Source organism: Trichomycterus rosablanca, chromosome 3 (assembly GCF_030014385.1).
Source record: "Trichomycterus rosablanca isolate fTriRos1 chromosome 3, fTriRos1.hap1, whole genome shotgun sequence".
In the NCBI taxonomy this organism is placed as follows: Eukaryota; Metazoa; Chordata; class Actinopteri; order Siluriformes; family Trichomycteridae; genus Trichomycterus; species Trichomycterus rosablanca.
Genome location: NC_085990.1, coordinates 37,769,100 through 37,791,236, shown reverse-complemented (window position 1 = coordinate 37,791,236; position 22,137 = coordinate 37,769,100). Strand labels below are relative to the sequence as shown.

Below are 22,137 nucleotides of genomic sequence, written 5' to 3'. Positions count from 1 at the left end.
CTCATTAAGATGTCCTTTACTAACAGTACAGCACAGCCACAGAGAAGAAGCGTTTGCTGTTGTTTTACATCCATGTTAATGATTTAAAAACCACTAAAAGGGGATTCACACAGTTTCTCCACTCCAGTCAGTGGCGGTAACGCGCTCACCCACTTGTCTGTTCTCCAACAGCTAGGAAGCAAGAGCTTAGACCTCTGTGTTTGTTTTAGCAAACGGTAACGTGAGTGTGCATGTTCAGTGTGTGAGTGCATTAGAGCTATTAAACTACACATTACACATCATAAGAAGGTCGAGACAGTTCATTAGCGCTAAAGACGTTTCTGTACGCGACTCTCCTGAGACACCGAGTGCAAATGGAGACATATTTGAGGAGTTGTGGTGACGTGTTGAAGGTAAGACACCAGGCTCTTCAGTCGATGTGTGATTCTACTCTTAAGGCTTAAAGTTCATAGCACAGCCATGTCTGGGGTTTATATTTACCGGACACAGTACCGGCCTGTCCGTCTGAAATAAACTTGTGTCTAATAGTATCATCAAATATCAAAGTATCATAACTATAGCCTTGTATCTGCAGAACAGTACTACTGTTAAAAAAGTTCATACTTGATCATTGTACCTTGAAGGTGCAGGGGTCAACATTTTCAGACCTTATGTGTAATCGTGTATTTAAATATTACCACACAAACACAGGCCCACAAACAAGATATAATGACATTGATATTATTATTATTCAATATTTCCATTTAAATATCTTACTTCAAATATGGTTAATTTAAGGTAGCACTAATGTGATGTGATTAGTAGCATTGGACTATACTGGTAATATCACGGTGTGATATTTTAGTTTTTTTTTTTTTTTTTTTTTTTTTTACTTTTTTTATTGTTTTCATTGTTGTTATTGGGTGGCACTGTCATCTCACAGCAAGAAGGTCCTGGGTTCGATCCCCAGGTGGAGCGGTCCGGGTCCTTTCTGTGTGGAGTTTGCATGTTTTAGTTTTGGCTGATCAGCTGTCCAGGATCTCTTTTGCTTTAAGTTGCACTTCATACTGCATTTTCAATGGGAGACAAGTCAAGACTGCAGTCAGTCTAGTCTAGCACCTGCACTCTCTCACTGCAACTCCATAATGTTGTAACACATACTTGGGACTTGTCTTTGGCTTGCTTAAATCACGGTAACATAATGGTTTTTTTGTTTTTTTTTAATTACCAAAATGTTTGTTTATAGGGGAAGTCATGTTCCTGTAGACTGATGCTGTTCAAATAAGAGGCTGTTCCTAAAGCTAGCTTTAATATGTACATTTTAGGATTTGGACACCTATGGGAGAAACAAAACAAAAGATGTTTAGCACTGATTAACCTAATAATTGTAAGTGAAAGTAGTATTTTGGTGTCAACCATTCATTCACTTATTCACACGCATTCAGTTGCATTGGACATTGTACATGGTGCCAGTGGTGCTAATGGAAAGATTATATTAATTTTCCCAGCATCTTTTGCATGCACTGTCTGGGTTTTCTTTCTTTGGAGCTGTCATGTTTATCCAAAAACTTGGGAACGTTAATGTAGGTGTAACGTCAATGTTTTGAGTTGGGGGAAAGAAAATGGAGAGTGTTTTATATTTGTTTTGGGCAATAGCAAACCCAGAGATCAAACAGTTCAAGCTGTTTTTTAAACCTGCTTATTTGCTGGCCAACTTTAAGTTAATTTATTTAACTTTAATTGTAATTTTATTCATTAAAAATTTTAACGGGCCGCAAAAGTGGCCTGCGGGCTATATTCCCTGGTTTAAATAGCTTACGAAACTGGATCTAACAATTCTTAAAATTTTAGGTTTTTTAAATTGATAGTTAACGCAAAAGTATCATGTGTAAGCATTCAAATCAATACTGGTTTAATATTGATACTCTAACTGACGGTTAATTTACTAAGTCTATGTAAAACATCAACATCACAGTCAGTGATAGCTCAGTGGTTAAGGTACTGGACTAGTACACTGAAGGTTGCCTGTTCAAGCCACGCCACCACCAAGTTGCCACTGTTGGGTCCCTGAGCAAGGCCCTTAATGCTCATTGTGTTCTGCTTGTTGTGTAAGTCGCTTTGGATAAAAGTGTCTGCTAAATGCTGAAAATGTAAAATGTAAATAATTGGCTCTTAATGTTGGTCTTACTATCATACTCATGGTCTGTGTTACAACAGTCAATTTTACTTGTTCACAGCATAAAAAGATCAGTGGATCAGATCAGAAAATTTATTTTTTGTGTAAAATCATAGCTAGTTCAGTATGTTTTATTGTAAAACTGATTTATTATACTTCTAAGTTACAAATCAGCAGTCTAAACTCTCTATACAGTTGTGTGAGAGATCTGTAGCTTCATTCTTAAATCAAACATAGCCATTTTTACCTGCAGCATGAAGTTGAAACATGACTCCTTTTTTTCAGTCATTGGTTAGTTGATTAATCATTGACATCCTAGTAGTTATTCATTTGTCCCATAACCCCATCATCAAAGATGTTTTAACCATTGTTGCTTCAACAGTAACTCTTACTGTGGTTTTGGTGCTGACACAAGTAGTTAAGGAATATAGTGTCTGAGGCTTTCCTCTGTATTTTTTAATGCTCTCTGTAAGAATCTGCATCACACCTGTCGGACAGGCCTGTCTCTTCAACAGAGAAATTGCACCAATAAATTGAAATTGATTAAATTGAAAGAAAAAAACATCCACAACAATCACATTTTGCATCCATTATTACAGTCCTCTGTATAGTACAGTCTGCTTTTCTCTGTAGATGTGTTTATATTTTGACAAAATCCACAATCAAATATTTATTTATGGTAACTTTATATTACAAAAATATCTTGCCCAGGTCATGGTAGCTGTTCAGTATTTGTCTTTGAGTAAAATTTCCTTGATCTTCAGTTGATCAGTTGATTTGTATGACTTTAATATTGGAAATACCTTCTGTATGGTCAGAGAAAAACAGCTTTGCTAAATGTTGTATTTTAAGAGAAGTAATGTTAGTGCACACAGTTCTTAGACACTATGGGCTGTGAATAAAGACACACCAACATGTACTCCTTGAGGTCATATTAAAGGTACATTGGTCAATTGTATTGCATTTTCTGTTAAAATGAGCTGTAAATATGTGAAGCTTTTTTTTAAATACATATAGACACAATCATCATTTGCTATTCACTAAGTGCAATATGACAGACTCTCGTTTTAACTGACTAGAGTCTCAAGATACACTTTTGCTACCTTTACATTATAAGTGCTAGAGCTGATTAAACCAAAATTCTGCCATGTGCACTATTTAATCTATAAAAGCAGCAGCAGGCAGAATCTGTGAATAAGCTGGGGGTTTCCTGCAGTTCAAAGCTGTAACTGATGATCTTTTGAACAGGAAGAACAGAAAAAAAGCCTCATTGTGAAATAGGTTGCCAGATGTCAGTGGTCTGGGGATCAGACCACTACCTTCAGCTGTAGTTAATTTTTAGTAGAATACGTGCTTTGCGGGGCTACAAACTGTCAAACTACTCATGCTTATCTTAGTGATAGCATTTATGCAATTATATATGTGTGTGTTTATATTAAATGTGGATGTTGCTTGGCTCATGTGAATTTACATATCTAGAACATTAGTATTTAATTTATTATGTAGATTTGTAGTATAAGTTATCTGCAGGTTTAGTAATTGTAGTAGGGAACACCCAGACTTTGTGTTATTTACTTATTAAGTAAGTAACACCAAGGCATGAACTCCACAGGACATCTGTAAAAGTTCTGTGCGATCTGGTACCAGGACATTACCAGCAGGTCCATCAACTTCTGTACATTGTAAGGTGGATTGTCTTACAGTGCATCCCGGTGCCTTCTCTTCCGCAGTAAATAATGCACACATGCCCGGCTGTCCACATGATCTTGGAGAAAACAGGATTTGTCAGACTAGTTCCATTGCTTTGATGTCCAGTTCCGATACCTGCTTGTCCATTGTAGGTGCTTTTGACAGTGGATAGATATGATCACTTTGACTGTCAGCAGACAGTTGGTGGGTACTCATCATGGCCGCCAGTTGGTAGTAGGGATGTCCCGATCCGATCTCAAACATCGGAATTGGGCCCGATCAAGGCATTTTTTAACTGATCGGTATCGGCTTTACTAAGCCCGATCCTAAGCCCGATTTTTCGTTTTACATTAGCGGTCAAGCAGGTGTTGTAAACAGAGAGTCCAACAGTGAAAGTGTAATGTCTGCAATGTGAGCATTTCACGAGGCGGTAGTAGCAGAGCTGCATTCATTACTGTAGAATTTTACTATTTATATGGTGTGTGAGTCAAGGATCACACCAGTTTACAAAACAATAACTTTTAATCCGAGTATGAAAGGAGCATAACATACAGCACGAGTTACAAGACTGAACGACATCTCAGTATCAAGCACTCTGATTGGCTTAGTTACAACATGCCTACAAGTACAGTGGCTCATAAACAAACCAGATATCATTTAACCAAACGATATACCAATTTGATATGGCACCTAAAAAATAAACACTCAGCCGAATACAGCGAGTTTATTATTTTATGATGAGAAGAGGATCCGGCTGTCCGCTAACACGGCAGAGATGCTGATTTTCCTCAAAAAGAACCTTCACTTCATTTTGAGTGTTCTAGTTTTACTACTACAATGCTGCACTAAGTTTGTTTAGTTTTATTTTGTAAAAATAAAAGAACATTAAGCAATAGCTTGGATGCAGGCATTTTTTTCCCTACAGCACTGCAGAGCTATTCAGTTGTTAAACATATACATTGGATTAATTTGAATAACTGTAATGTACTTGAAGTGTGCACTGTGTGAACAGTATTATCTAGTTCTTATCTAGACAATACCTAGAAAATACAAGTATCAGTTTGAGACTCGGTATCGGATCGGGATCAAAATTAATGATTGGGATCGGGACCGGGAACAAAAAAACGTGATCGGGACATCCCTAGTTGGTACCCCTTGCTGTATCAAAGATATTTTACCCAGTTGGCCCTTTTTAAAGTCCCTTTATGCTGCCCATATATGCTGCATTTAACATGTGTACTATGAGTAACCTCTATCAGCTCTAATATAACGCTGACCTTGACATGCACAACTGTTTTGAAATGGACATGGACGTTTGCCATGCAGATTTTTGTGGGTTGGTTTTGATGGTTTGCCTTTTCAGTGTATACCTTGAGTTTACTGTGTTCACTATATATTACTTTATTTGAATCCATATTGCCTAGCCCTTATGATAGAGTGGTAGAGGGTTTAATATCCAGTCTTTACTTTGCTTCTTCTTTGTTATTCTTAGAGTCACATGAAGAACAGCTCTGGGCTGCTACATGTTGTGCTGGGAAATGAGGCATGTGATATTGACTCCATGGTGTCAGCTATCACTTTTGCCTATTTTCTGTCAAAGGTGAGAAATGTACAGCAAATGTAACAGCTGATTAAAGCTTGGCATGTAGGTTTACTGAACTGAGTTTCAAATACTTTACATTTCATATTGTGTGAGTGACCCTGATGTATAAAATGTGGATGTTGTTTGGTTTTTAGACCCTAGACTCTGGGAAAGCAGCAGTGCCCATACTAAACATTCCACGAGCAGAATTTCCTCTCTGCTCAGACAACAACTTCCTGCTGAGAGAAAGTGGCCTGTCCCAAGATTACCTGCTGTTTAGAGATGAGGTGGATCTGCATAGTCTGCAAAACATAGCCATTACATTAGTGGATCACAACATTTTGACCAAGTAGGTTTCTTCAATAATGTGTTAACTAATGTGATAGTGTGATTGATTTGTTTATAATCCCAAATCAAAAACATGACTTTTATTACTTTGCAGACAGTATGAACCCAATATATTTTTTATTTTGTCTAGTCAGCTTATTTAATTTGTTACTATACGTCCTTTCCTATATTTCAGGCCTGCAACACACACATTCCTTTTCTTTCTTTTTTCAGCTGCTCCCATTCGTGGTTCTCCTTCTCTTTCTTGAGCCAAAATTAGCATAGCTTTCACCAGTACCCTGCTGGCCAACAGTAACAGTATATTGGTGGTCATTCTTAACCAGGGTGTTGACCAATCCAGTATGTAAATCTGACTTGAGGAATTAAAAGAGAATAATGAATGAAATCATTAAGATATTTAATTGGAGTAAAACAAACAAAAAAAAAACACAAGAAAATGTGCAATAAATAAGTAACTTTAGTTTTCAAGGACAGTTGTGCAATCTGTCCAGCTGTAAAGGAAGAAGTGTTGAGAGACATGGAGCCATACTGCCCAGACCTGGAGACTGCATCTCAACTTTGTAGTGGTGTGCTGGCGTCAGACTGCTGCGCCATTCAAGTACTTGTTTTAGTGAGTTTTTAAATGGCTGAGCTGTCAGAATACATTCCATTCTTCAGAATATTACTAAGTAGGTGTTTTAATTATTCTGGATAGTCATGTTACCAAACGGCCTCATCAAAGATTATAGGAGACTTTTAAATAATAATTCCATGAATACTTTATGCTTTGCTAGTCCATACACCTCAATCAGTGTTAACAGCTTTTTACATTATGCTATGAAATTTAAGGTCTGCTTAGCAACCAGCGTAAGTAAATGTCTGTAGATATCAAACATTGTTTAAAACTGCATTAAGCTTCAGTGTGCATATAATAGTGCTATAAAACACTTGTGTGCAGGCAGTAATATGATATTGGATGTACTGCAATGTAGGATCTCCTTTGTGCAGAGCTGACAGGACATTGGAGAACTCTGTTGTGGAAGTTATTGATCATCATCGTTTAGAAAGGATCCCATCTTCCTCTTGCCATGTCACCGTGGAGACGGTGGGCTCTTGTGCCACCCTGGTGACAGAAAGAATTGTCCAGAAAGCTCCTGAGATTTTGGATGAACAGATGGCAAAGCTTATATATGGTAAGTGTCTAGTGGATGAACTTATTTAAACAACCACTTACTTGCCTTAATGTGTTCATTCTGGCTGCTATTTGTCTTTAACTGATTATAGGGCTAATTTGGTTTTATCATTACACAATGTATACAATTGCAGGTGCTGCTGATGTGGTGTGTGTGGTTTATTTTTTAGTTAGTTATTTTTTGGCTAACTATTAAGTGCCTAGGGAAAAGCAAGAAAAATGCTTGACTGTATTCAGTGCCAATAACCCAATTGTTTGACCTGTGAGGCTTACCACAGTCATTAAACAGCATGGCTGATCGTCAGACACTAAGGCAGCGATTTTCAACATGAATGCTTGTCCTCACAGATCAGTCTGTTGTTTACTCAGTCTGGAGCCGACTGGTTAGATAAGACAAACCACTGCCAAACTGAAAAAGATTTAATCTTTTATTCTGCAGTCCAAACAATGTTACAGTGTGTATCTGTAATTCTGAGATCTACTTGTCAATAAAAGAGTCCAAAATCAGAAGCAAAGGCAAAAAAACCTGAGAAAACCTACAAAACAATACAGTACAAACAGTTCAAGTTCCTATGTTTTGTGCTAATAACACTCAATAACATTTATTTATCTAATATTGCAGAATTTCTAATATTGCAGGAGCTGGCAACCTTGTCTCAACCTTGTTTTTTTGGAACTATTTTTAGTGTGCAGCCAAGGCATGGATAATGCAAAGAAAAGATGAGTGATATCATATTAAGACAAGTCAAACCATTTCCTGACCATTTTATGTGATAGTGGATGGTGAGCTGTATTGTGTGCTGTGTAATTCCAGAAAAAGCCAGACCCTGACCAGGATAAAACAGTGGTAAAACATGAAAATGAATTAATTTAAAAATAAATAAATTAAAGTTTCTTATATAAATATGCTCAGCATTTTTATCCACAAGAATCTTAAAAAGATGTAGCAGTGTGGTAGTAATGTACTGGTGCTGGTCATAAAATTAAAATATCATGAAAAAGTTGATTTATTTCAGTAATTCCATTCAAAAAGTGAAACTTGTATATTACATTCATTCATTACACACAGACTGATATATTTCAAATGTTTATTTCTTTTAATGTTGATGATTATAACTGACAACTAATGAAAACCCCAAATTCAGTATCTCAGAAAATTAGAATATTGTGACAAGGTACAATATTGAACTCAAAACACCTGCAAAGGCCTTTAAATGGTCTCTCAGTCTAGTTCTGTAGGCTACACAATCATGGGGAAGACTGCTGACTTGACAGTTGTCCAAAAGACGACCATTGACACCTTGCACAAGGAGGGCAAGACACAAAAGGTCATTGCTAAAGAGGCTGGCTGTTCACAGAGCTCTGTGTCCAAGCACATTAATAGAGAGGCGAAGGGAAGGAAAAGATGTGGTAGAAAAAAGTGTACAAGCAATAGGGATAACCGCACCCTGGAGAGGATTGTGAAACAAAACCCATTCAAAAATGTGGGGGAGATTCACAAAGAGTGGACTGCAGCTGGAGTCAGTGCTTCAAGAACCACCACGCACAGACGTATGCAAGACATGGGTTTCAGCTGTCGCATTCCTTGTGTCAAGCCACTCTTGAACGAGAGACAGCGTCAGAAGCGTCTCGCCTGGGCTAAAGACAAAAAGGACTGCTGAGTGGTTCTCTGGTTATGTTCTCTGATGAAAGTAAATTTTGCATTACCTTTGGAAATCAAGGTCCCAGAGTCTGGAAGAAGAGAGGAGAGGCACAGAATCCACGTTGCTTGAGGTCCAGTGTAAAGTGTCCACAGTCAGTGATGGTTTGGAGTGCCATGTCATCTGCTGGTGTTGGTCCACTGTGTTTTCTGAGGTCCAAGGTATACGCAGCCGTCTACCAGGAAGTTTTAGAGCACTCCATGCTTCCTGCTGCTGACCAACTTTATGGAAATGCAGATTTCATTTTCCAACAGGACTTGGCACCTGCACACAGTGCCAAAGCTACCTGTAACTGGTTTAAGGACCATGGTATCCCTGTTCTTAATTGGCCAGCAAACTCGCCTGACCTTAACCCCATAGAAAATCTATGGGGTATTGTGAAGAGGAAGATGCGATACGCCAGACCCAACAATTCAGAAGAGCTGAAGGCCACTATCAGAGCAACCTGGGCTCTCATAACACCTGAGCAGTGCCACAGACTGATGGACTCCATGCCATGCCGCATTGCTGCAGTAATCCAGGCAAAAGGAGCCCCAACTAAGTATTGAGTGCTGTACATGCTCATACTTTTCATGTTCATACTTTTCAGTTGGCCAACATTTCTAAAAATCCTTTTTTTGTATTGGTCTTAAGTAATATTCTAATTTTCTGAGATACTGAATTTGGGGTTTTCATTAGTTGTCAGTTATAATCATCAACATTAAAAGAAATAAACATTTGAAATATATCAGTCTGTGTGTAATGAATGAATATAATATACAAGTTTCACTTTTTGAATGGAATTACTGAAATAAATCAACTTTTTCATGATATTCTAATTTTATGACCAGCACCAGAATAATAAATATCAGTATTTCCACTAAATTAACTAACTTTTAGATTTCCCTTGTGTTGTCAGGCACTATCATCACTGACTGTGTTAATATGGCACCGGAGGCAGGAAAAGTTACACCCAAGGATAGCCAGTATATTAACTTTCTAGAGACGCATTTTCCTAAACTCCCTCCCAGGAGCATGTTCTTCCAATCTCTGCAGACTGCCAAGTTTGATGTGGCTGGTAAGTGGTACATTATCAAACGAATGCTAAATGAAGAAATATATTTTGTACACAACTGTGATATAATAATTCTGATAAAATGTTTGAATCAGGTCTCAGTACAGAACAGATGATGTTAAAAGACATGAAGACGTTATCTGAGGGAGATCTGAAGGTGGTTGTCAGCGTTGTCTACATGACCCTTGATGTAAGAGGTTTTTTTTGTTTTTTTAATAAAGCCTGCATAAAATGTATTCTGTAAAATACTACTGGTTACCAGGGCGGCACGGTGGCTAAGTGGGTATCACTGTCGCCTCACAGCAAGAAGGTCCTGTGTTCGTTCCCCAGGTGGGGCAGTCCGGGTCCTTTCTGTGTGGAGTTTGCATGTTCTCCCTGTATCCGCGTGGGTTTTCTCCGGGTGCTCCGGTTTCCTCCCACAGTCCATAGACGTGCAAGTGAGGTGAATTGGAGATACAAAATTGTCCATGACTATGTTCGATATAAACCTGTGAACTAATGAATTTTGTGTAATGAGTAACTACTGTTCCTGTCATGAATGTAACCAAAGTGTAAAACATGACGTTTAAATCCTAATAAACAAACAAACTACTGGTCACCAATCAAACCATCCTCTTGATTGAGTTATTCAGTGATCATGCACTGATCAGCCATAACATTAAAACCTCTGGCAGGTTTTACCATTGACAAGTGATTAACATTGATTATTTAATTAAAACCTGAGGTGGGATATTTTAGGCAGTAAGTGTACAGTCAGTTCTTGATGTTGATGAGTTTGAAGCAGGAAAAATGGGCTAGCTCAAGAATCCGAGCAACTTTGATAAAGCTCAAATTGTGATGCCTGGATGACTGGGTCAGAGTATCTCCAAAACTGCAAGCCTTACAGGGTGTTCCAGCTATGCAGTGGATAAAATGTACCAAAAGTGGACAGGGTAATGGGTCATTAATGCACGTGGCAAGCGAAGACTAGCCTGTCTGATCTGATCTCACAGAAAAGCTACTGTAGCACAGCATGCTGAAGAAGTTCACACTGGCTATGATAGAAAGGTGACAGAGAACAGTGCATTTCAGCTTCGTGTGTAAACGCGGTCATGATGGGTTTGATTTGTTTGATCAAGGATCTATTTGTCTTTGCCATCCAAGGTACTCTCAAAACTCTTTGCCAGCCACAGAGTTCAAAAAGCCCTATGTTCTTTCTTTCCCACTTTTTGTCCAGCTTTCACATTCATCCATTGTTTGGAAAGACAAATTGTTAAAATGTATTTATGATGTCGTATCTTCTGGAAAACAATGCTTGTTTTTCCAAGTGTGTTTCCCTGTTTAGCTTCTTTACAGATGTTGTCTTACTGGTCCTTGCTCTTCCTTGTGGCTCTCTGGAATTTACACTTTAGTTCCTTTAAAAGATCTTTATTCTTCTAGATTTTGATCTCACTGTTTCACTGGTCATCCAATTTTTATTCTTTACATGTTTTTCTCAGGTTTTTTCTTTGTTGACCCCTTTGATTTCCATCCATAGCTCCACTGGTTCTCTGTCAATAATGTCTAGCATTTTGTCATGTTGTTGTCATGACAACTCTGAACCTTATTATGTTGAGATTGTACTTGCTTATACTAATATATCATTCTACAAATGCAACCTTTGTCAGAATACTTTTAAGCAGGATGGCATAATGTGCTAAAAATAAACAATTAAAGTCAACATAAATAAAAATTTAAAGTCTTGATAGTGGACTCAACAACCATAGAAAGAAATATTAAACAAATTATATATTATTGTGCATTGGAAAAATAAAACAATATGAGCATGCCTCGCCTACTTTTACTTGAACTAGCATATAAGCAAACAATTTGAATGATTGAGTAGTGATTGCACCACGTTACTAGTGAACATTGGGATTAAACTAACGTTCCAGATACACTGCAAATAAGGATTTTCTTTCCCAAAAGAAATTTGAGTAATTCATGTAGCAGATGCAAATTATGGGTTGGTCTTATCTAAGTATAGTTCAGCTGGCCCTCCACCACAAGCCATCCACTGCATAAGCCTAATAGCCTACAAAACAGGGAGAATGATACTCTTTGAAAATGCTTTTTAAGTGTTAAGAAACTAATAAGTAAAGTAGGTATTATGGATTAGTATTGAAGTCTTATAGACTGTAAAATTAACTCTGTAGTATTTCTTTTTAGTCTTTTCTACAGAGACAACACCTACAACAGGAGCTTTGTGGATTCTGTCATAAGCACAAATACAACCTGGCGGTGATCATGACCATCTCATTTATTGACGATAAGGAGCCCTTCAGACAGCTTGCAGTTTACAGTTCCAACTCGTGTTACAGTCAGGAGGTACGTCAAGCTCATTCAGCTCAAACATGCACTAATAGTAATACAATTAAAACCATGAATGAAGACTGCAAGTGACTGCAATGTTCATAACAGTTCTTAGAGCATTTTCAAAAATACATTGTTCATTTATGTTTTCATCAAAAGTTTCAGTCTGTTTAGGGTTGTGGCAGTCTGATAAATTAACTGGACTTTAAACCAGTCACAGTGCACACACGCACTCACGTGACTACAGACCAAATAATACTACAACCACAAACTAAAATAAATGTACTGATCAAGAATAATGGAGAGATGATATGCAGCAGAATGTGTTTGGAGTGAAAAAAGTACAAAAAAGAATGAAAAAAATTATCTCTAGTCATTGTGGTGATGTTAATGACTCGATGTTGTCCAGTCGTCTTGAGGAGGAAAGCCTAGTGAATTGTACTGTAGGTTAGATGTGCTGAATTGTGATAAGGAAAACGATTACAACATTACATCTTAGATTCTTACCTTATAAGTTGTGCCAACATTTACCTTTTTTTGGTAACTATAAAAAGTTGGATCAATCACAATCTTTCCATTTCCAAGCAGACAATAACTACACTAATCTTATAATATCATCACAGTAAATCAGCTTTCTGCAAACAAGTTATTCTGCCTATCAGGATTACACCTGGACCATTTGGAAAATCCTGATCCAGTACTAATCCAAAATTTTAGAACAGAATTGTAATGCATATTAGCTAGAAATCACATCTACATTATTATGTTTTCTTACTAAATAGGTAATCCGAGCACTGGAGAAAGCCAGGAACCCTCATCTGAACCTAAGTCCAATGAGCAGTCCCTATACAGAGATAAAGGCCTTTCTTCAGGGCAACACACTGGCCTCTCGCAAGAAGGTCTTGCCTATCATTGTAGACTTCCTTAAAGACTATGAGCAGAAAATGGCACAAGGAGGCAACCTGGAAGACCTGGATCTAGAAGATGAGTGTGCACAGGAGATGAGTGACTTTCAGCAGTGCTGTGAAGACACAGTGATGGAAGAGGATGCCGGCGTTCCTCCAACCCCCATGAACAGTCTGGTCGAAGGCTGCCCACTGGACAGCGGGCTTCCCAAGATCAATACAGATATACTAGTAGCAAAAGTCAGCAAGATAGCCAGTGAGGAGGACGATGAAGGACAATAATGGTGCACAAGTCACGGTACTGAACCTCAAAGCCACTGAGGAATTTTACAGTTGAAAAGAACAGGTTTTCTTCAAATACCGGGTGAGTCAAAATTATGTTAACACTAATGGATCTATTCCCCACGAAATGTGGGTCTGGGCTTTAAATGGTACTGTTGCTCGCTGGTTTTTGTGTGTTGAACATGATGGCGAACAGGTTGAGACCTGTAAATCATCTTAACATAATGTTAACATAATTTTGACTCACCCTGTACTTTCAATCATTAAACATGAAGCAATCCTAAAATACAGTTATTACGAAATTGGATGTGTTCATTATTTTATAATTTAGACTGTTTTAGACATTCACTGATTTCATTTCTTACTGTAGTTTTAGGAGAAAAATTGATAAATGCCTTTATTTGTCATATATACATATACATACAGTATATACATGTACAGTACGACAGCTTATCCCAACTCGTTTGGAATTCTGGGGTCATAGTGCAGGGTCAGCCATTGTACAGCGCCCCTGGAGCCGAGAAGGTTAAGGGCCTTGCTCAAGGTGGCTGCATGGAAGAGCCAGGATTTGAACTCTCAAAAATGTTTAATGCATAAATGTTTAAAATAAGTAAACATGTCTGCTAATACAGTAAGAGAAATGTACCAAACAAATAGATTTCACTGTCCTAATTTTATTAACAAACAACAAACTAAAAAATGAAAAGCATAAGTCCAAGTACAAATTTAGAGGTAATATTTTTGATATTTTGTTGCATTTAAAGATTAATCAGAAAGTGGTGCATTTGTGGTGGTTCCACAAGTTGCCATGGGAAGCCTACAATATAAACTTAAAGTCATTATTGTCGGGTCAAATTTGGCAACAGCCGTAGCTCAAATACTTGGTTTCAGAAGTATTGTCATTAAAAATCATGTAATTCGCTTACATTGACATTGTTTTAGCCTTTTGGCAAAGGCATTTAGATGTTTCATTTAAGATCTCCTATTAGTCTATTGAGGCTGTGATATCTAACATTCAAACAAGGTTCCCCTAGCCTATGAAGGAAAGACAGCCACAAAGATTGAACATTCTCGATTAGTAGAGATAATCTTAACAGTCAAAATTTGTTCTTTCAAAATCATTTGTAACAAGTCTGAAGAGATGTGAAAGATTTTGACTTAAAGGTGAGAAAGTCTTGTTAAAATGACATTATTTTTATTAGCCTAGCTATGCCTCTCAAACCTCTGAGCTCAAAGAAACAGCTGTGTCTAAAATAGGCTTTCTTTCAACCTGTACTGAAAGAGTAGTATAGTTACACACTATAATGTAGGATTTGAAACACAGACAGGAAATCAATTGTGTACGCTTCAGAAACTGTGTCTGCTTGTTATAATCACATGTACAGTAGTGTTAAAAAAAATAGCAGTGATTTTAAAAAAGTGAATAAAGCACAAAATCATTATAATAACTTATTTCCATAAATGCAAATGCACTGAAAATACTACACTTTCAATTCTAAATCAAAACATTAACAAAATTTTGCCAGTTTGTGTTTATCCTTTACAGAAAGTTAAGAAAAATGAATATTAGGCTGTTCAAAAAAATAGCAGTGCAGCATTTTTCATTAAAAATTATCTATAACATGAAAAAATGTTTGAGGTTTCACTTTACTTTAAATTACTGAACTAATATTTAGTGGCAAAACAATTGTTTCTGAGATCTGTGTTGCATGGAGTCGATCAACTTCTGGCACCTCTGAAAAGGTATTCCAGTCCAGGATGATTAGACTACATTCCACAGTTCTTCTGCAATTTTGGGTTTTGCCTCAAAAAAACGCGCTTCAGACGTCAGCCCACAAGTTCTCTATGGGATTGAGGTCAGGGGATTGGGCTGGTCACTCTATTACCTCAATGTTGTTTGTCTGTAATCAAGATGTTTTGGGTCATTGTCATGTTGAAACACCCGTTTTAAGGACATTTCTTCTTCGACATAGGGCAGCATGATCTCCTCAAGTATTCTGATATATTTAAATTGATCCATGATCCCTCGTATGTGATAACTAGGCGTAACACCATGGTATGAAAAACATCCCATATCATCAATTTGTACCACCATGCTTTACTGTCTTCACAGTGAACTTTGGCTTGAATTCAGTGCTCGATGGTCGTCTGACATACTGTCTACAGCCACTAGACCCAAATAGAACAATTTTGCTTTCACCAGTCCACAAAATGTTGAGCCATTTCTCTTTGGACCAGTCAATGTGTTCTTGGCAAATTTGAACCCATTCAGGACACGTCTTTTTCTTAACAACGGGTAAATTGGCTTCACTTAATCATCTTCTGTACTCACTGGGAACTTCAGATGTTCCTAATTCTTTCTGGAGGTGATCATTGGCTGAGTATTTGCCATTTTGGCTATTTTTCGATCCATTTGAACAGTAGTTCCACGCTTCCTTCTGCGTCTTTCAGGTGTTGGTTGTCACTTCAAGGCATTTGAGATCATTTTAGCTGAGCAGCCAATAATATGCTGCACTTCTCTGTATGTTTTTTCCCTCTACTATCAACTTTTTAATCAAAGTATGCTGTTCATCAGAACAATGTCTGGAACAACCCATTTTCCCCAGTATTTCAGAAGGAAATGTGCTATGACCAAGCTGTGCAACATTTGCCACCCTCCTACCTTAAATAAGGGCCAAATTTGACACCCGTTCTTTTGCAGAATGAATGATTTCACCAATTGAACTCCCTCACTGCTATTATTTTGAACAACCCCCTTTCAATCAATGCTTCAATTACTCAGAATGAGCGGCATGCATGTCCTAATTGTTGGGTTTGTTTTGTTTTCATTACTCTACTACACTTTCAAGTAAATTATTTGCTATGTAGAAATAGCATTTCTACTAAAAACAGTGATTTATCAGGTTAATGGTGTTGGACTGCTATTTTTTTGAACACCACTGTATAAGCTTGCTTGGCTGGAATCTATACAAAATATAAGTGTAAAGTCATGCTGCTCTTTAAATAGACAATCACAGTAAGCATGTACAGTGCCTTGCAAAAGTATTCAGCCCCCTTGAACTTTTCAACCTTTTGCCACATTTCAGGCTTCAAACATAACGATATGAAATTGTAATTTTTTGTGAAGAATCAACAACAAGTGGGACACAATCGTGAAGTGGAACGAAATTTATTGGATATTTTAAACTTTTTTTAGAAATAAAAAACTGAAAAGTGGGGCGTGCAATATTATTCAGCCCCCTTGCGTTAATACTTTGTAGCGCCACCTTTTGCTGCGATTACAGCTGCAAGTCGCTTGGGGTATGTCTCTATTAGTTTTGCACATCGAGATACTGAAATTTTTGCCCATTCTTCCTTGCAAAACAGTTTGAGCTCAGTGAGGTTGGATGGAGAGCGTTTGTGAACAGCAGTTTTCAGCTCTTTCCACAGATTCTCGATGGGATTCAGGTCTGGACTTTGACTTGGCCATTTTAACACCTGGATAAGTTTATTTGTGAACCATTCCATTGTAGATTTTGCTTTATGTTTTGGATCATTGTCTTGTTGGAAGATAAATCTCCGTCCCAGTCTCAGGTCTTTTGCAGACTGCAACAGGTTTTCTTCCAGAATGGTCCTGTATTTGGCTCCATCCATCTTCCCATCAATTTTAACCATCTTCCCTGTCCCTGCTGAAGAAAAGCAGGCCCAAACCATGATGCTGCCACCACCATGTTTGACAGTGGGCATGGTGTGTTCAGGGTGATGAGCTGTGTTGCTTTTATGCCAAACATAACGTTTTGCGTTGTGGCCAAAAAGTTCGATTTTGGTTTCATCTGACCAGAGCACCTTCTTCCACATGCTTGGTGTGTCTCCCAGGTGACTTTTTAAAGATATCTTTGAGAAATGGCTTTCTTCTTGCCACTCTTCCATAAATGCCAGATTTGTGCAGTGTACGATTGATTGTTGTCCTATGGACAGATTCTCCCACCTCAGCTGTAGATCTCTGCAGTTCATTCAGAGTGATCATGGGCCTCTTGGCTGCATCTCTGATCAGTCTTCTCCTTGTTTGAGCTGAAAGTTTAGAGGGACGGCCGGGTCTTGGTAGATTTGCAGTGGTCTGATACTCCCTTCATTTCAATATGATCGCTTGCACAGTGCTCCTTGAGATGTTTAAAGCTTGGGAAATCTTTTTGTATCCAAATTCGGCTTTAAACTTCTCCACAACAGTATCTCGGACCTGCCTGGTGTGTTTCTTGGTCTTCATGATGCTCTCTGCGCTTTAAACAGAACTCTGAGACTATCACAGAGCAGGTGCATTTATACGGAGACTTGATTACACACAGGTGGATTCTATTTATCACCATCAGTCATTTAGGTCAACACTGGATCATTCAGAGATCTTCACTGAACTTCTGGAGTGAGTTTGCTGCACTGAAAGTAAAGGGGCTGAATAATATTGCACGCCCCACTTTTCAGGTTTTTATTTCTAAAAAAAGTTTAAAATATCCAATAAATTTCGTTCCACTTCACAATTGTGTCCCACTTGTTATTGATTCTTCACAAAAAATTACAATTTCATATCTTTATGTTTAAAGCCTGAAATGTGGCAAAAGGTTGAAAAGTTCAAGGGGGCTGAATACTTTTGCAAGGCACTGTACTTAGGGAATTGGCAGTTGTCATGGAAAATTAAACTTACATTGGAGCTAAACTGCTTTCTATTACCCATTAGAACTAATGCTAAAAGTACACTTGTGCATTAAAACACCTCTAATCCATGAGGTACTTCACACAAAAAGACTTTATATGAATAGACCTATTTTCCCATTACATTTGAAGCATTGTTTTGATAATAAAAATATAAAGGGGTCTGGGTTTTTTTTTACTAAGGGCTCAGTTGCTTCAGAATTGTTTAGAATCGCTGCTTTATAGGGGTGGATCACATATCCAAACCAGGTATTTTGTTAAATGGTTTTACCAGTCAGAATCGGTAAGTTCTTTTTATTTTTACATTAATTGTTGGACAGTGACCGACATCAATTGTAGGTCAAAAATCTACTTACAGATCATTTAAAGCCATGAGTTAAATGACATTATAAACGTTTCTATTAGCAAGTTATTATTGACAACAGCTGGTTACTTCTCTTACCATAGGAATGGTATTGCACCCGAATACATTAAACAGTGCTCTTTCTGCCCTTTCCCACTGGAAAAAAATCATGTGTAGTAAGGTGCTGGAACACAGATAACTTTGTGTATAGTCAAGCAAGCATTTATTTGGCATGGGCTTAGGAACTGTTGTAAAATGGATTAAAGATGTATATGTTCCAAATATTTAGTCACAGTAAAGTAACTGTAGCAGAAATCATTAAAAATGCAAAAACTGCCATGAGACAGTACATGTCCATTATAAGTGCATTAAAGTTTTGTCGTGTTCTTCTGTATCATTTTAAATGTATTTTTCCAGTACATTTGATTTACTTTGTATGAGAATTGAATCTTGGGCAGATTAGATTGCAGATGAGATTTGTTGGGAAAATAATTTTCATGTTTACCTTTGACTGTTTTATATGCTGACACATTTAGGGCTGTAAATTAAGGTTTTTTTTAATAAGATTACCTGAAATTATTTGGGTCAAAAACTGTTATTAATTACACATTTTGATTATGTTTCAGTGCATGATTATATTTATATAACATATATGTGATATACATCTTTATTTACTGGTACAGGAATTCTTATTCCAGACGTAGCGCCTAACTTATCATACCAAATCTGGCTTTTTTTCTTATGACTGTGGCTCACTTTTAACCAGGCTACATTACCAAGATAACTTACACTGCATGGCTCAGGATCACAAATCATAAACATCATGTTGAACCATTCGTTTATTGTTCGTTTTGCTACCTCTTTATCCTGGTCAGGGTCGCTGTGGGTCTGATTTATTGGACAAAAGGCAAGAAACACCCAGACAGGTCACCAGTTAATCATAGAGCAGACTGCAAACATATTCTCTCTGTCTCTCTTTGGACCTGTCTGGGAGGAAACCAGAGCACCCAGAATAAACCCATGAGGACACTGGGATAACATGCAAACTCCACACAATAAGAACCCTGGCCGCTGGTCAGGGAATCAAACCCAGGTCCTTCTTGCTGTGATACTTGCTGTGTTACTTCAAATTGCTGTGGATTTTGGGAGCACAAAACTTGAAATGAGCACTTCACAAGAAGAGATCATTTAGCAACCTTAGTGGATTTTCACACACTGGTACAGTACCTTACCCACTAAGCCACCACTGAGCCTTATTTTGCATATTCCAGTTTGTTTTTTATATAATACAATGCCCCAGTAGCAGAGAAGGTCATGCTCAAGGGCCCATTAGTGTCAACCTTTTTGACTGATAGCCCAGAGCCCTAATCACTGTGTTATAACTTTTTTGGTCATATAGTGTATATTTGCCAGATACTTTGGTGGTTTTGTTTTTTAAATTACATTAAGATGCTTGGCTTACTTTGTCTCACACGATTGTTATAACAAATTTACTTTGTACTCACTGAAAATCTAAACCACTAACTATGATTTGAAGTTTTCATGTTATATAGCCATCAGATGGTCAGTGCTTTTGATCCTGGTCTCCAGTTACTGTCTGGTTGACAGAACTTTTCTGCATGGGTTTAATTTTGGGTATTCGGGTTAGTTTACATCTTCCAAAGACCTGGTAGGTGAATTGAGTACTCTAACTTGACCCCAGGTGTGTGGTACTGTGTAATAATCTATGGTAAATTAGCGTCCTGTCCTGGGTGTATTTGTCTGGCACCAAATAAAAAATAAATCAATTAACCTTTACTTCAGAAAGCTGTAACAGACCTATATGTAATTGGGCAGACTTTGGTTGAGTAATTATTTTAGTAATAAACTATGCATTAAAAGTTGAGGATTCTACAATAGTTTTTAAGGCCTTCAAAGTGTTACCCACATTTCTTTTGCACTTTGCCTCTGTTCATTTATATTTTACTTATCTTCTAAGCATTATGCAAGCTTTTTTGATAAGTCACTGTAGAATTACCTGCATGCAAACATACGCTTAAGAGATTTTATCAGAATACACCAGAGTATGAATACAAACTTCAGCCTGCGACAGAATCACAGATGGGCATGTACTAACATGAACTACTACATAGCTTAATAATATGCATTTTGTTTATTTATATCATTAATTTTAGTATTATATATTTGCTACATTATGCAGGAATCATAGATTTATTGTTGTTATTGTGGATTTCCTTGTACCAGTTGGGAGTAAAGTATTAAATGTGTTTTAATTACCTGAATAATTTAAGTATTAATAGCATGATTAAAAAGTATTTATTGTGATGTAATTACCTCAAGACATTAGACACCAACCCTGTTAATTCCGAAGAGTATTTTGTACTGGCAGCTCATAGAAAAACATAATTGTGATTTTTATTTAATTTAACATTATTTATATGTCATGATTAGCTTTTGATAGCATAAAAACATTGTAGTGTTCTGTATCATGCAGTAAGACTAAAACATGTTGACGTTGGTTAGATTTTTGTTTTCATTGTTGTTAAAAGTACAATGCTGTAAAAAATCCTCTGGTACGTCTCTAAAAATTGAATTGAAAATTGAATTGAAAATTGATCAGTAATAATAAAGGTAATATTAAAGTAGTATTTGTTGTAAGAAATCTTGTATTTAAAATCTGATTTTTACATTTTATTTTGTTTCATGTATTTAATTGAAAACATCATTGGCTTAATTTTTTTGTAAATACACACACATCTCAAAAACAATGGGGAGTCTGTTTACCCTCATCTGTTTTGCATTACCTCTTTTTAAATAACACAATTAATTGAGGACCCAACTGACCCAAATAAGAGTGCAAGAGCCCAAGTAAGTCATCAGCTTTTCTGAATGTTACTGACAAGGTTTTTTTAAAAATCCATGTAAAAGACGATTCACAAATCACTGTTTTCTGTTTTTATTTGTATTTTATCTCCTGTCCCTACTTTTGGTGATTGGGTTATAACAAATGCCAAAATAATCAGTTCTTTTCTTTATATACAAATTAATGAAACTACATTATTAAGTTTATTTTTGTCTTTTTTGTACTGTCTTTATGATAAATATAAAATGGACTACACAATTTATGACCAGAATACACAAGATGAGTGATTTATATGAAATGCAGAACAATTAAACGCACATTCTTATGTTCTCCTGCATCTGTGTAATGTAATTGTTCTCAATAAATAGTGTTTATAAACATGAAGTGGTGTAAAATAATTATTACAATGGCTATTACGTTTATTGGAAAAAAAAGTTTCTAGAATTATGCTACAGAAAAAAATTCTGTGTAGATTTTTTTTTTTTTGCATTTTCTGTTTTTATGTCTTTTGCCAGCTTTTTTTTTTTTTTTTTTTTATATATAAAGATGTGGGGTAGTGTGGGTGTCGCACAGCTCCATGGTCATTGGTTCAACACTTACCTTTATTCACCTTCTGTGATGAGCTTCGTTTTTCCCGGCATGCAAATGGGTTTCCTCATGTGTTCCATCAAAATGTGTCCTTAATCCCCCAAAAATATGCTGGGAGGTAGATTGTATATAGCCTCACATAATTACATGATTCATTTAATTACATTTAACTAAAATAGTTGGACAAAAACAGTGTATGGTTTTAATGTATCAATAACTTGCAATAAAGTACCTTTATTCTAGTGTGAGACTCCCCTAAATATTTAGCACAAGGTGACGACATAATTGTTTTTTTGTTTTTTGCTTAGAAACAACTTCCTTTTAACATTAAAATGATATTATAGTGGTTAATAAATTTCAAAAAAGAGAACAGTGCTCAGTATGTAGTATTGCTTGTAATACAATGTTACTTGCAGGCAGTTATTCTATAACTTGTTTAAGTG

At 36.9% G+C, this 22,137-nt stretch overlaps 1 protein-coding gene across 1 annotated transcript; it reads left to right on the top strand.

Annotated features, from left to right (window-relative positions):
* Window positions 1-276: 276 nt before the first annotated feature.
* prune (prune exopolyphosphatase) lies at window positions 277-14,805 on the top strand. Its single transcript, XM_062992082.1, has 8 exons — window positions 277-392; window positions 5,337-5,444; window positions 5,582-5,775; window positions 6,762-6,946; window positions 9,544-9,702; window positions 9,795-9,889; window positions 11,887-12,045; window positions 12,813-14,805. Exons 1-8 carry the CDS (start codon window positions 354-356, stop codon window positions 13,215-13,217), a joined length of 1,344 nt encoding a protein of 447 aa, XP_062848152.1. The 5' UTR covers window positions 277-353; the 3' UTR covers window positions 13,218-14,805.
* The last annotated feature ends 7,332 nt before the right edge of the window (window positions 14,806-22,137 follow it).

What these genes read in the sequence shown, in the direction of transcription:
- prune (XM_062992082.1), top strand. Translation starts at nt 354, where the DNA reads ATGGAGACATATTTGAGGAGTTGTGGTGACGTGTTGAAG. An exon ending in GATCACAACATTTTGACCAA is followed by an intron (nt 5,776 to 6,761) that starts GTAGGTTTCTTC and finishes TCCTTTGTGCAG; the next exon opens with AGCTGACAGGACATTGGAGA. An exon ending in ACTCGTGTTACAGTCAGGAG is followed by an intron (nt 12,046 to 12,812) that starts GTACGTCAAGCT and finishes CTTACTAAATAG; the next exon opens with GTAATCCGAGCACTGGAGAA.